The sequence below is a fragment of the Populus trichocarpa genome, chromosome 1, assembly GCF_000002775.5.
Source record: "Populus trichocarpa isolate Nisqually-1 chromosome 1, P.trichocarpa_v4.1, whole genome shotgun sequence".
Classification (NCBI taxonomy): domain Eukaryota; kingdom Viridiplantae; phylum Streptophyta; class Magnoliopsida; order Malpighiales; family Salicaceae; genus Populus; species Populus trichocarpa.
This window is the reverse complement of record NC_037285.2, coordinates 32,866,223-32,881,085: the sequence shown is the minus strand read 5'-3', so window position 1 is coordinate 32,881,085 and position 14,863 is coordinate 32,866,223. Positions and strand designations below refer to the sequence as shown.

The 14,863-nt window shown below is 33.9% G+C and overlaps 1 protein-coding gene across 1 annotated transcript; it reads right to left on the bottom strand.

Moving 5' to 3' along the window:
* Positions 1-4,184: 4,184 nt before the first annotated feature.
* On the bottom strand, positions 4,185-11,090 carry LOC7461644 (uncharacterized). Its single transcript, XM_024608260.2, has 5 exons — positions 10,392-11,090; positions 9,280-9,720; positions 8,586-9,102; positions 4,645-5,982; positions 4,185-4,559 (listed from the first exon to the last, which is right to left on the bottom strand). Coding segments are annotated over exons 1-5 (2,862 nt in total). The 5' UTR covers positions 10,957-11,090; the 3' UTR covers positions 4,185-4,558.
* Positions 11,091-14,863: the final 3,773 nt, after the last annotated feature.

The window sequence follows — 14,863 nt, the reverse complement described above, 5'->3', positions numbered from 1 at the left end:
CGTTTTGAAACATGAGTTAACTCGTCTTTTTAAAAGATTCAAGAAAAATTTAATATTTTGTTAAATTTTTTTTATATATTTTGAATCATTTTGATGCGCTGATCTTAAAAATAATTTTAAAAAAATAAAAAAATATATTTTAATATATTTCAGCATGAAAAACACTTTAAAAAATAATTACAATCACACTCTCATGTTTTTACAATAGCCTCAGGTGTTAGTGAATCAAATATAATAATTATAAGTAGAAATTGCTAGCATATATATACAAGCTCAATTATCACAATTTGTTCAGAAGCGTTTGTAGGGTAGGATAATTCATCCTATCCAATCTGACTCGTCAAATCTTGTCTCTGCCTGCTGTTTGCTTGGTGTAGGTTTGTGATTGCTATAAAGGGCATCCAAATTATCCTCTGTATTTCCAACGACGGGCCTGGGCTCATATAAACGACTCTCCTGCAATATATTCATTTTCACTTTCAATTGTGTTTCAGATTTATAAATCTTATGAATTAAATCCGAAACGTTTCCTTTATCTTTTAATCATATCCTTTTATCCAGGATGAATATTTTCAGTTCGGTATAATTTTCATTTAAAAAATAACCAAATTAATTTTTTAAAACCAAGTGAAAGGAACTGTTGAGAGAAAAAAAAATCAACTATTAACTATTAAGATGTTCAAGCATGAATATTAAAACTGTACCTGCTTCTCTTAAATATTTCACCTGAAAAGTTCAACAAAATAGGTTAATATCAACTAAAAAAAACTATAAAAAATAAAAAATACAATTTAGAAAAAAAATACGTAGCATTAAATTTCTCATCCAGATTGACGAGACAAAGAACTTGAAGGAGCGACTGTTAGCTTTGATTTAGAGACAAAAAGATGGAGAGATGAAAATTGTTTTTTATAGTATCACCGGTTTTTTTATTTCTATTTGAACCGGTTCGGTTGGTTTATTTGGTTTCAACTTTTTAAAACTGAAACATGACCGAACCGAATTGTTTTTAAATCTTTCTAATCGATTTTTTTCACGGTTTGAATTTTTCAGTTGTTTTTTTTCTGGTTATCTCGGTTTTCAATTAGCTTTCAAACATTTTTCAAAAACTAATTCAAACGTTCTCAAGCAAGTTTCTTTGTTAATGTTCATCAATATTACTGTCAAAGTTTTACCAAACCTAATCTTTAGAAAGACCTCTGATCACAAGGTCATGTTAAGGGGGTGGGACTTGCGAGAGCTACAGAGTATAATATAACACACAGTCAGGTTCAACTGGCCATGTTTGGTGCTTCACCTGGATCATTATATAGTGAAACAAAAGAGAGTTTTCGAAAAAGACTGCAATGACCCGTTTGGTACCCATCTCTTTCTATAGACACTTTAGTTCTGCCTTCACTCTATTCAACCTCCCCAAAATTGGAGGGATTAGGCCTTTATTTGTGATAGTGCACATTTTTTCCTTAAAAAAAGAAATTCTAGCGGTTTGGGTAGGTCACTCACTCCGACACACCTCAGACTGTCCAATACCTGCCTCTAAACACACCTCCATATATTTTTTCAAGTTTCAAAAAATCACACCGCACCTATTTTTTTTTAGTTTAATGTGGGTGTCCGGGCCAGCTTGCGCGTACCTCGACTAATTCCACGGGCCCTGAAGTTAACGACCATGTAAGCCTCTAGTAGTCATCATATGAGCAACCACAGGGCTCGAACCTGAGACCACAGAGGAAGCAAACCTCTTGGTCCCAAGCTCTTACCACTAGACCACCATCTAGATGGTTCACACTACACCTACTTGCATGCACACCTTGTGCACACAAAATTTATGTGTAGGAATGGCACACACCTGCATGCCTCTTCGTGCATAGCAGAAGCACTCAACCTCTTTATTAATAGTACAACGAGCACTACAAATCAATGATGAAAATCAACCTCTCCATCAATAATATTCATTTTCTTATGCTTATAACAGAGTCGTTCTCTATCATTACTTTACACATCATAAAGTATTTGCAACATTACTCTCCACGCTTCACGAGGAGGTAAGATGAGGTGAAAAAAGTATATAAATATTAAATACTATTAGTCACTAGATAAGACATTTAAGACAAGTTCACGTCATTTAGATTTATTCAAGAGCTTCACACTAGTTCATTCAATAATCACAAATTCATCATTATCTTCATTATATTTCTCTTTTCTATATATTATTTCTCTCTTCTATAAACATTTTTTATTTCAACAAGGAGTTTGTTTTCCAGGGACAATGAAAACTAGAGATAAAAACCTACATTTAATCCCATCACATTTTAGTCTAAAATGAATTCATGAAAAGCCCAACCCAGTGTCAAGGCTTCTTCTCAAAGTTTCAATATATATAAACTAAAATATATATATATATATATATATATATATATATATATATATATATATATATATATATATCTATTCACACACACCGTGTATTAGTTGATCTTCAAAGTCATGCTCGCTAGAAACCCTATGCAACTCTACTGTCTTAATTAAGCATAACTTGCTCATCCCTTTAAATATTTGCTTGTGCCTATGCCTAGTCCTTCGAAGTACGGATTAAAGCAAGCAAAGTTTTGCTGTACAATATTTTCAATAAATAAAGTTTAAAACGCATCACAAAACAGATTTGACAGGATTATGTGAATTCATGAGTCCTAAGAAAGAATTCGTCGCCCTTTTTTAGCCAAGTGTTTTAATGGTAAATGCACATTTACAAGTAAATCCCTAACATTTCCCCTCTAAATTTTGCATTATTTTCTGGTCACTCGTAATGAATAGAGTTTGTTAAACATGTCTCCTTCAGTGCAGATAAGGCAGTGGAAAACGATCCGGAAGAAGGCAATGCTTGTTGATAGCTTACATTTGCTTCCTTTTTTATTATTATTATTATCAGATTTGCAGTTATGCCCAGTGTTAATTACATAAATTAGTAACTTGGAAGATTTTACATGTCTGTTCTTCTGAAAATTTTATTTAATTATACTGATTTACTTCAGACTCAAAATGATGCAATTCCTATGTTTTCTTCAAGAGCCAACTCCTTTCGTTGATTTTCTTCCTACACAGCGTGATGCTGCTCCACTCTTTTGCTTAGGCATTGCCATACAAGGGAGAGATGGATTGGAAGAGACAAGCATCGGTGAAGCTTTGTCATGAGACAGAACTCATCCTGACAGATGAATAGAAATTACCTGTAAACAAAAATCTGCATTTCGCCAAAAAAATTGCTCATGCACAACACTGAGCAACTGCCGCTATGCATCCAAGCAACTCCGGTTTCACTTGACCTCAAAAGCAGCTTCACTAACGCAGACACACCTTTGGAAGGAGGAAAGAAAGGGGGAAGAAGAAGAAGAAGAAGAAGAAGGAAGAAGAAGGAAAAGGAGTAAGGCACCAGGTTTTAAAACATATTATTACAGTTACACAAGTATTGACTTCAGACAGATGCATCCATTTGAGTTATTAACAACAGTCCCAAAATTCCATGACTGGTGGAAGGCTTAACAGATAGGTGTCTCACTCTACTGACTGCATACCTTCATTTACATCAGTAAATATCAACAATCCTGTCATTGATCTCGGCAGCTCCAACGGAAACATCACATATAACCTGCATGTATTTGGGGTATGACCGCCCACCACACCATCAAACATAAATAAATGCTTAACCTATTATCAACCTATCTACCACATATACTATAAGTTTACACCTTGAACAATGATGAAAGGAGATGAAAACTGTAAATGGAAATAGCACTAAATCATGTAGGTTGGGTATGAACACCAGAACTACAGTAAGGTTTCATTTTATCATTGGCCGGTCATGCTTATGATCCAAAAAACACTAATATAGCAGGTTCACTAGTTAAATGCCACAGCAATTATGTAATAAAACATTACGTTATACCACTCCATCAAAGGACCTAAGACCAAAGATGTATATGAAATCATATATATATATATCACGCTAAATTTAAAAGAAGCAAGAAGAAAGATAACTGAAAATAGAAATAATTCCTCAAATAAACATTTTTATCAAAAAAAAAAAGTCCACAGTTAGCGATAGAGGTAGTAATAGTCCAACATACATCTAGCAGTAATAGAAGCTTGCTAGAAAGATTGAATGGTTGATGCAGATGACAGCAGAATACCGTTTGAAACATATAATCCTTATCATGAGTCAGCTCGGGCCTTAAAGAGTCTAGTTCCAACATGTTACAAGTGAACCTGCAAAAGATAAACAAACACAAAGTGCTCATATTTACGAGGAGCCAAAGCTGGCAGAAAAATCCAACAACCAAAGAACATTTAAAAAATCTTCTATAAGAATCGCCCATCATGCAAGCAAAGGCTGATTCTGCAGGATTTAAGTTCACGCATCTCTGCAAGCTTCTCAGATTGGATCTTCTCAGATTGAAGCATGGCACAAACACAGCCGCCTATGAAATACAGCTTCTCTACCGAGCCTTCTAGACTCTGCTGTCCTCAAGAATTAACTTTGGTTCTCTAACGCTCTTCAAATTCTGTAAACCAGGCAAAGGATCTAAGCTAATTAAAGGTCAACAACAACATTGAAAAATATTTTTTTCTCACAATGGTAGTCATTACCATTCCAGTTCAGCTGTGGGATGCACAGCTTTCAGTAACAATGGTTCTTCATTGCTTAAATTCAGCACACATTTGCCCCCCATTACCATGTCTTCCACCCGTTCCTTTGAATCACAATCTTTACATTTTTCTTTGTCCGTAAAAGAATTTTCATCCTCATTGGCATCTTCTGTTTTGTCCGATGTATGCTCATGACGAGTTTCATTTTCTTCTCTTTTTATCTCCTCATCATTTGAGTGGCGCTTGTGTTCTGCAGATTTTGATCTAGAGTGCCTCCTACGTTTTGATTTATTTTCCTCTGAACTTCTTGGAGATCTGATATGTTTACCTTCAGCTGATACTGACCTTCGTCTACTGCAGTGCTTAGACTTTTCATCTATCCTGTGATTGGAACGCCGCTTGCCTTCTGGAGATATTGGCCTGGAGTGCCGTCTGTGCTTTGACTTGCTCTCATCCCTACCTTTTGGGGATGACCTACTTCTTCTGTGATGATTTGACTCAGCAGATATTGACCTAGACTGCACTCTATCTCGATGCTTTGTTTTTTTATCCCTGCTTTCATTTCCTCTCTCCTTGTAACAGTGCCTATCATCAACAGATTTTGACCTGGACCTCCTATCACGATGCTTCAGCCTCCCATCCTCAGTTTTGCCCACTTTCTCATAGGAATGGCGTTTAACTTCCACAGATTTTGACCTGGACCGGCTTCTGTGATTCGATTCATCTTCATCTGAACTTCTATGGGATGGCCTCCTGCCATGGTGTTTAAGCTCCACAGATAATGACCTAGATCTCCTCTCGTGTTGCTTTGACTTTTTATCTTGGATTTCATTCACTCTGTCATTGGACTCTTCCACAGATTTGGACCTAGAGCGTGAGTGCCTTTTGTATCTGAGTTTGCTATCTGTGATATTCCTTCGGGATAACCGACGTCCCCCATGACTCCTAGGTGATCTTGAACCACTGTCTGCTGCTTTTCTTGATCTTTGAGCTGAGCTTTCTAGGCGACGTTTTGGCGAGCCTGAATCATCTCTGTAGGACTTTCTTGTTCGAGGGCTTGCGCTCCTGCTTCTACTTCTCCTTGAAACAGGTGAATGACGACCACGTGATCTATCCGAATCCTGCATTCTCATTCTATCAACAATATCTCTACTATCTCTATATGATCGCCTTCCATAGTTATACCTTGAGTGATAGCGAAATCTAAAGGGAGACCTAGATCTACGGTCTCTATTGCGGCGAGATGGAGGTGAGTAAGAAGGTGACCTCAACCTTCTTTGATAATTAATTGGGGATCTCGACTTGGATCTAGACCTTGCTTGAGGTGGGGATGGTGACCTGCAAGAGGCAATAAACTCGTCAGTGGAGAAAAAAATCACGGAATATATCCTTCAAGTTTTAATTAGGGTTACCTAGTTTGTTTGTCACACGAATTGAAAACAATCATCAAACTATTCTCATAATTGCATGCTTAAGTGAAAGAAGATACAAAGGTTTGCGTTTATTAACAACAACCTAAACAAGAAGGAGAAGTTGTTAATGTAGCTCTAGGAACACATCACTATTCATGGAAATCATTATTTGATGAAATTGCCCCTGGCCCAAAAAGCCTTCACGCCAAACATTGGAGGCAATGTGGTCTTTTCACTATGATATAATTGTTGCAGGGTTAGGTTAGTAAATTCATTTTTTGCATGGTAAATTTACTAATTTACCCCTACAATAAAAAAAATATAATGCCTTTCAATCAGGAGGGTTATGGTCTTTTCAATTTTTTTGAAATAGTTAAATTACTTTGTTAATCGTGAAGACATAATCAACATAACTCTCTCATAAGAATTTTCTTGTCCTTCATCATTGGTTTTATTGTTAATTTGAAGGTTACTCAAGGATATTATTGTAATTGATGATCATATATTAAATATTTATTAAAAATAAATCATATGCACGCTCCAGTGAATGGATAGCCACCGTGTCCTTTGAGCGGCGCGTGTGGGTCTGTCCAACCAATAAACGCCGATTTCTATGATGGGGCGGCACGTGCACCAAAAGTGCCTCTAGTTTGGCACGTGCAACAACCATTTATTTTTATTTTTCTTTCTCTAGTTTAACATCAACCCCTACAAAAAATCATACCAACCCCTACAATTTATGTTTCTTTCACACTTGGTCATTGTTATTTTTATTACTATTTTTTAAAAATTTGAATAATCTATTAAATAACAAATGTTTTTCAATTTCACCCATTGTTTTTTTTATTGCAATTTACTTTGCTTGGGATTATTTTTTAGATTGTTTTTCTTTTATAATTTCATCTTCCTTGGGTTTTTTTCTATCAATTTTTTTCCTATTTTTTTATTGTTATCTTTTCTGCTTTGACAAGTTTTTTATATTGATATTTTTTTCACGATTTCATCCTTCAAAATTAAATTGATTAGGGGTTAAGCTTCTTGATTGAACCCGGGTCCAGGATTTCATAGGTTGCGAGTTTTAGAGATTAAACCGGATTTTAAAGGATCACTCGGGTTTACTTGATTTTTCCTCTCTTTTTTTAAGCTTTATGTTTTCTTATTTTCATCTTTTTTTTTCTTTGTTATTTTGTACGGTTTGCATTCTATAGCGGGTTCATGACCAGAGTTACCGATTTCAAAGTTTAACGCGGGTTGACCTTTTTTGTCCTTTTTTAAATTGATTTATTACAATTTCATCCTTCAACATTTTATTTATAAGAAATTAGTCTTCATACTTTTTTTTTCCTTTTCTTTCTATTAGATTATCTCGATCTTGTGTCCATGGTCATGGGGTTAGCAGGTTAACTCGAGTTAGCTCATGCTTTTTTCCATTGCTTTTTTTAATTAAAGTTATCTTTTTATTTTTATCCTTCATCATTAAGCTCATCATTAGGTTGTTAGATAATTGAACTTCATTATTTTACTCAGTTTGCTTTCAAACATGGTTACTCTAGTGTCACGACTGGGTCGAGGATTTTGCATTTTGACCCGAGTGGGCTCGAATTGAGTTTTTTCAACCTTTTTTTACTTATATTTTTTTCTTGATTTTCATCCTCCAACATTTTATTTGCTAGAGATTGAGCTCCAACTTTCTCCTTTTTATATTTTTTTCTATGGAGTTATCATGTTCTCATTTGATTTATTAAGAATTGATCTTCAAACTTTTTTTCCTGCTTTTCTTTCTACGAGGTTATCTCAATCTTATATTCATGATCGCAGAGTTTACGAGTTAACCTGGTTTAACTGGTTTTTTTGTTTGTTTTTTTAAAATTATTTTTTTTCAGTTTTGTCCTTCAACATTAGAATGTTTGATTCTCCGAATGGGCTTAGGTCGGGTTCTTTTTATTATTTTTTTTGTTGTCATTTTTTTTTCAATTTCTTTATTGTGGTTGCATTTTTTAATTTTTTATTCATATTATTTAAATTACCAATTGAACTAATGACTCGAGTCTTAGATTTTTTTTCCTTGGCATTTTTTTTTAACATCGGAAAAAAAATTGATTGGCCTGCGGCAGAGTGCGGACCACAAATCTAGTTAAATAACTATTGCAATAGCAATTTATAAGCAACCAATTGGTCCTTCATCAACTCAAGCAACTCAGTTCTAACAAAAGATTTCATGAAGGCTAATGGATATGGATGGAGAGAAAGAAAGAAAGCCATGGTAGTACAAGATCATACTAAGACAACCTTGTGCTCCTTTCTTGTACCATGTCTCTCAAATAAAAAAGAGAAAGGGGAGGGAGGGAGAACTATAGCAAATAAAAACAACAGGTAATCTAAATCATGATCCTCATATGGAAGACTCGTTGCAGTATTTATGTATTTCAAAATCTTAATGCAAGGCAAAACCAAAGAATATTGATACAAACTATCAACAAATTATCATCGTTGATCTACTTTAAAAGAAAGCGAGAGAGGGTGACGTACTTGGTTTCTGCTTTTGTTTCCTCTTCTCCAATGACAAACCCATCAGCTTTTAACTTCTTACTTATTTCTGCAGCTCTAGCTGCTGCTAACTCTGTTGCAGACTTCATTGATGCAGCTTTGTTAGCTGCCTGCTGCGCAGTCATAGTTTGTTGCATAATCAAAGCCTGTTGAAATTGCATCTGTTGCATGGCAACAGCTTGCTGCATCATCATCGGTAGAGAAGATGAAGCAAGTGAAGAATTCAAAAGAGGTTTCTGAGGAAGAGATTTAGCCATCTCAACGTTCAAAGGCCGACCCCCAACATCCATGTTGTTCAAGGCCAAAGCAGCGGTTGCTTCTTCCGGTTTCGAGTATTCTATGTAAGCAGAGTGTTTTGAATCGGCAATGGCACACTCGACAACTGTGCCACAAAAACTAAACAGCTGTTTCAGCTGTTCCACTGTCAGAAGCGGGCTGAGATTACTAACATGGAGTGTTTTCTTCAGTGCATCCTCCTTCCGAGCTTTGTCAGGCGAGCCTGGCAAGAGGATAAATGCTCAGCAGTAAGAACTTTGGACAAAAATGAAAGAAAAAAAATTCTTAAACCGAAGCACGGCACAAGTAAAATCAATAACTTAAGTAATGGGAAAGAAAAGGATCCATAAAAGCTATCTGATACATGCATGAGCAGCTAATAAGAAAAAAAAAAGGATACCAGATGAATCTTTGGCTGACTGAGCTTGTGCTTGCACCTGAGCAGCATGAGCTTGAAGAGCTTTGGCAGCAACAATAGCCTGAGCAGCAGCCATTGCAGCTGCCGAAGGCGCCATAGGCGCATGACTAAGAGTCCCCATTGTAGTTGTTGGGGCTAACAAAGTCATGAGTAAACTGTGTGGAGGGTGGCCCAACTTGCAATCCATTTTTGCACACCGGCCATAGAGGTACTCTCGACAAACTTCCCCAAGTGATGCTCCAACTCCAGGCAAAATTGCACCACCTGAAGCACCTGAAGCAATGCCTGGAGTCATTCCTAGGAATGCAGGGAATGCCCCTGAAACACTGGCTGAGTAATTTGGCATGTTGGGCATGGTCTGATTCACAAGGTTTGGAAACGTAGTTGTAGGAGCCATACCCAGCAAACCTCCAGTTGAAGTGCCTGTTAACATGACAACAATTCAATACCTAAAAGTGTTAAAGAAGAATAGAAAGAATAAATGTACAAAGAACAAGTCGGAGACAATTTGAGGATAAATTGGATGGTGAGGAAACACGACTGATACAAACAGTTTTCCTCGATCTCAAAATTATTAGTGACCGTTTAACCATGAAAATCATCCTCAATTAACTTTTCTTACTTTAACAAACCACAAAAGAAAATATCCTCATAATTCCTTCACTTCCATGCAAAAGAAATTGCACATGCCCATATGCATAAATAAACCAAATAAAGATAGGTAACAAACATGGTGTCCACGTAGAAAAACATCAGGAACACGTTATCATAATAGATTAACAGTTAAGATTTTCAAAAATATTCAAAATTTTCCAAAGTATCAAAACAGTATGACTCCGATTTAAACTAATCCCCTCCCCCAAAACGTACAAAAGGATCAAGACACCACATACTCAAAAAATTGCAGAAATGAGCAACAAGACCAAACAACACCGGGAATAGCCCATATGTTAGTGCCATCTACATGCTGCCGATAAGGGTGTTGAAATGATAGACAAATACCTATAAACAAACTCATTATTGCAATCAACATTACCAGGCACTGTATAACTAACAAAAAAAACACAAAATTCCATAGCCGTAAATATATACACCTGCACTGAAGAACACAGGGAAAGGACTCCCCATAATAGCTTTCCCATTACACTCAATAGTAACCATATAATTCCCTCTTTTCGGCACCACATACGTAACCGTGTAAGTCCCATCTCCCATATCCTTCACAGCCCCTTCCTGCTCCGTTCCCCCAACTCCAACTCCCGGCGAAACCCTAACCCTAATCACCGCGCCTCCATTCGGGACTTTCCTCCCGTCCGCATCCTTAGTAACAACCACAAACGTGGCTGGTGCACACGCGGTCCCACCAGCAATGCCAGCACCTGCCGCCGTGCACTTCCCGGGGTCAACTGGTCCCACTGGCTTATTAGCCAAATCCTTCTCCGCGTCTTCCTCCTCGGAATCCGAATCGACAGCTTTTTCGGCCTTATCTGATAATACTTTGAATGTCGCGTCGAATGCGGCTTTCGCTGCCGCGGTGTTTTCTGCCTCGCTTTTTAGTTTCGCTTCCTCTGCTTGCTTCATCCATATTGGTTTAGCAGCTGAAGTATTGGTGGTGGTGACGGCGGCAGTAGTGGTTGTGGAGTTGTTTCGATCCGTCATCGTAAGACCCTAATTTTGCCTGGAGGCGAGAATTTGGGTTTTTTAGGGACCGATTGGTGATAGCGTTGATGAAAGCAAGGGGAAAGGGAAAGTAAGTAGTTGTTGTATTTTTCCTTGGAAGAGAACTAGATATGTACCCACTTTACGCCGCTCCGATAACATCCTTTTTTTTTTATTTGATGTTAATGGATGCATTTATATTTTTTAAAGGAAAAACAATTATGTTAAATAAAAAAAAATTATGTTCAATAATAAAAAAAATGTTAATTTATTAAGTTCGATTTCCAAGTCATTTCATCAAAAATAACAAATTTAAAAAAAATTAAAGTTATAAAATGTTGGAGAATAAAATTAAAAAAAAATAAACATATAAAATAATAAAAAAATAACAATTATAAACCACAAAAAAGCTTGAGTTTGCCGAGTCAACTCGTCAACCTAAGAGTTAGATTGTGAGATCAAGATAACTAGACCAAAAAATAAACTCACATGACCCGTTTTAAAAAACCATTGTTGAATCATTAGATGGGAAAAAATAAATCTAAAAAAACAAATGTCAACCCTTTGTTTTGGACCATTTAATTAGAAACATCAAATATAAAAAAATCATATAGGTCAATTCTCAATATATCAAATATTAAAATTTTAATTTTTTTAAAAAAAATTCAATAAAACAAAAGGATCTAAAAGAAAAAAAACAGTAATTAAAAGCCAAAAAAAAACATGAGCCCACATGGGTTAACCCGTCAAACACGCATGTTGGGTCATGACATCAGGATAAATCTATAAAATAGAAAACAAAAAAAAACATCGATTATAATTTTTTTTAAAATCAACGTCGACTAATGAGATAAAAAAAAATAATGTGAACTCATGCTATCTTACAAAACTCGTGACCCGAGTCATTTGATCAGAAGCACCAAAAATAAATAAATAAACATGAAGCTTACATCATAATAAGTTAAATGTAAAGTATAAAATTGAAAAAAAATCAATCACAAAAAAAATATTTAAAATAAAAAATAACAATTAAAATAATGATAATCAAATTTAAAAAAAAAAGGAGAAATGGGGGATTGATAATTTTGAATTGAATGATTAAATTGAAAAAAAAAATCATTTTCACAAAAGAATGAGGAAAGAAATTAAAAAATATATAATAGATTAAAAATCTTGATTAAATGATGAAATTAAAAATTTACAAAAGAGGAAAAAAAAGATTCGGGAGCAAATTTGAAAAAACTAAAAATTAAAAATTTAGATTGAAGAATGAAACTGAAAACAAATAAATTTTTTTTAAAGAGCCAAGAACAAAAAATACAAATAAAAAGAATGGGACTAATACTCGGATATCTCCAGCTAGGGGGACTACCCTCGAATTTAAAATGCCAAGTATGGATTTGGAGGGAGGAGAAAGTGAAGAAAAAAAAAAGGTCATCGATGCTAAACTCGACGTCATTTGGCCACGCACACACACACACAACCTCTCTAAGGAGGCAATGTTAAAAAGAATCAAACATCGCCATATAAAGCAACGTTTGACCGTCGAGTGGCTCCACATGCACTGATATGTGCAACTCATGCATCAACAACTTTTTTCAGCAATATTCTTATATATTAAATTACATAATTGCCCATATACCTGACCTAAAAATTACAAAAAACCTGAGCGCAAATACAATAATGCCCTTTGACATAAATTATAGAAAATCCAAACCCAATGGCATCTATGTAATTCTACTACTCATAAAATGACAAAAAACAAAAACTCGTATGATCGTAAGCTTTAAAGAATTTTAAATATAAGGGTATAAGAGTTATTTTATTGTGCATCATAAAATAAAAAAAGATGTTATTGTCCTTTTAATTTTTTTTATAACAAGTAGAATATTTTGAAATTACTAAATTACTCCCAGTAATATTATTTTTTAGTTTTGTTTTCAAGGGCAAAATAAATTTTTTATTCTAAAGTTCGAATAAGCCATCCATTTCATTCGCCTTTTCACTTTGGTGTCATGGCTTTCAATCTTGTCCTCCCCTACCAAATTAGCTTAGACTGACCTGCAATGGTCAAGTGTAAGTGTGGGGTAGATTAAAAAAAAATTAAAGGGGAAAAAAGGCATCATGAAAAGTGCCTGGTGGATCCACAATATTAGCCTTTTAGTTTGTGTTGCTTTGTGAGTTATATTTTTTAAAAATGGACATGCATGCTTTCATTGACATGTTTTTATATTTTTTTAAAATATAAATTGAAAAGTCCATCCAAACATCTTATTAAGTAAATTGATGAAATCTCTATGTAAATAGACAAAAAAAAGTAATTGACAATAACTAGAATTAAAACTGAAAAAATAAAAATCAAGAGATAGATACGTGTTAAAATATTTGATCTTGTAATATGAAATATTCACCTTGGTTGTGTCTATTAATTTTTTTTTATTGAAATCATTTTTCATTCAATCAAACAACAATATAAATAAAAACACGCATAAAGCTTATTTAATAAAATACCATGTAAGGTTGCGCATGATGATTTTTTTTTAATTTTAAAATATGAAGTTCGTGTATATAAAACATAAAAAACAATTTAGACGAATCAAAATAATATCTTGAAGAATTAAATACACATAAAACATTTTAGAAAAACTCATTAAAAAAATGCTAAATAATCAAAATAAAAAATCATAAATGAGGGATATTAACTAAAACATAAATTTAAAAATTATTTTTTAAAATACATATGAAAAAGGTATCAATTAAAATAAAAATTAGAATAGGAAAATAGAAAAATACATTGATAGTCTAGGTGATGCAGGAGCGTTTAAAAGAAATAAAAAAAATAAACAACTTTGGTTACAAGTTTGATCGGGTTTAGTAAATTTGTTCTGTTTGAATTAGATGATAAAAAAAATAAACAACAATAATAAAAAGAATAGTTTTTTTTATAAGAGCAAAGATCACGATAGCCTAGGGAAAAAATCTTGGAGGTACACAATTGGATAAAAAAAAGTAAAAAACCAACAATTTAAGTTAACATGGTAGACATATACCTGTGTAATAGGGGGAAAGCTAACCACGATGTACCTGCAAAACCTATGCCCTAATTCATGAAACCATGATCACCTAACATAAAAGAAATTGAAGATAACCACATAACTACATGTTTTTTAAAATTATGTAGAATGATGAAATCGAAAAAAAAAAAAAGCATGAAGATATCAACCTGTATTAATTTTTCAAACCTGTGACTCAGGTCATTAGATCAGAAGCACCATAAATGGAAAAACATGAAGCCTAATCCCTAAGAAATCAAACATTGAAAGATGAAACAAAGAAAAAATCAATCACATAAAAGGATATAAAACAAACAATTGTAATTAAAAGAAAGATGGTGAAAATCAAAATAAAAAATAAATTAGAGGGCAACAAAATTTTTATAAGTGGAGGGTTAAATTGAAAAGAAAAATAACTTTAATAGAAGGAAAAGAAAATAAAAAAAATAAGGTCCAAATTAGAAAAATCAATGCACCATAAAAACTTTGATTAAATGATGAAATTAAAAATTAATAAAATTTCAATAAAAAAAACTAAGGAAAAAACACTAAAAGTAAAAGAATAAAAACCGAATTAAAAAAATAATACATGACAAATAGTAATTAAGGAACTAAATTCAAAACAAACAAAACTTTTATAAAAAATTAATAAATTAAATTAGAAATAAAAAAACAAGAATTAAAATTAAAACAATCAAATATACTCTTTCAAGGAGAAAAAAGAAGAAAAGAAATGAAAAACGAATACAAGCGATAAAATAAGCATCCTTTACCAACATCTCAAAAGTACTTTTATTATTCATTTAAAAATGAAATTACCACAAAAACCTTGGGCAAAAAGTTATTTTTGTTTT

What these genes read in the sequence shown, in the direction of transcription:
- LOC7461644 (XM_024608260.2), bottom strand. Translation starts at nt 10,956, where the DNA reads ATGACGGATCGAAACAACTCCACAACCACTACTGCCGCCGTCACCACC. An exon ending in GTCAGCCAAAGATTCATCTG is followed by an intron (nt 9,103 to 9,279) that starts GTATCCTTTTTT and finishes TCCTCTTGCCAG; the next exon opens with GCTCGCCTGACAAAGCTCGG. An exon ending in GAAACAAAAGCAGAAACCAA is followed by an intron (nt 5,983 to 8,585) that starts GTACGTCACCCT and finishes TGCCTCTTGCAG; the next exon opens with GTCACCATCCCCACCTCAAG.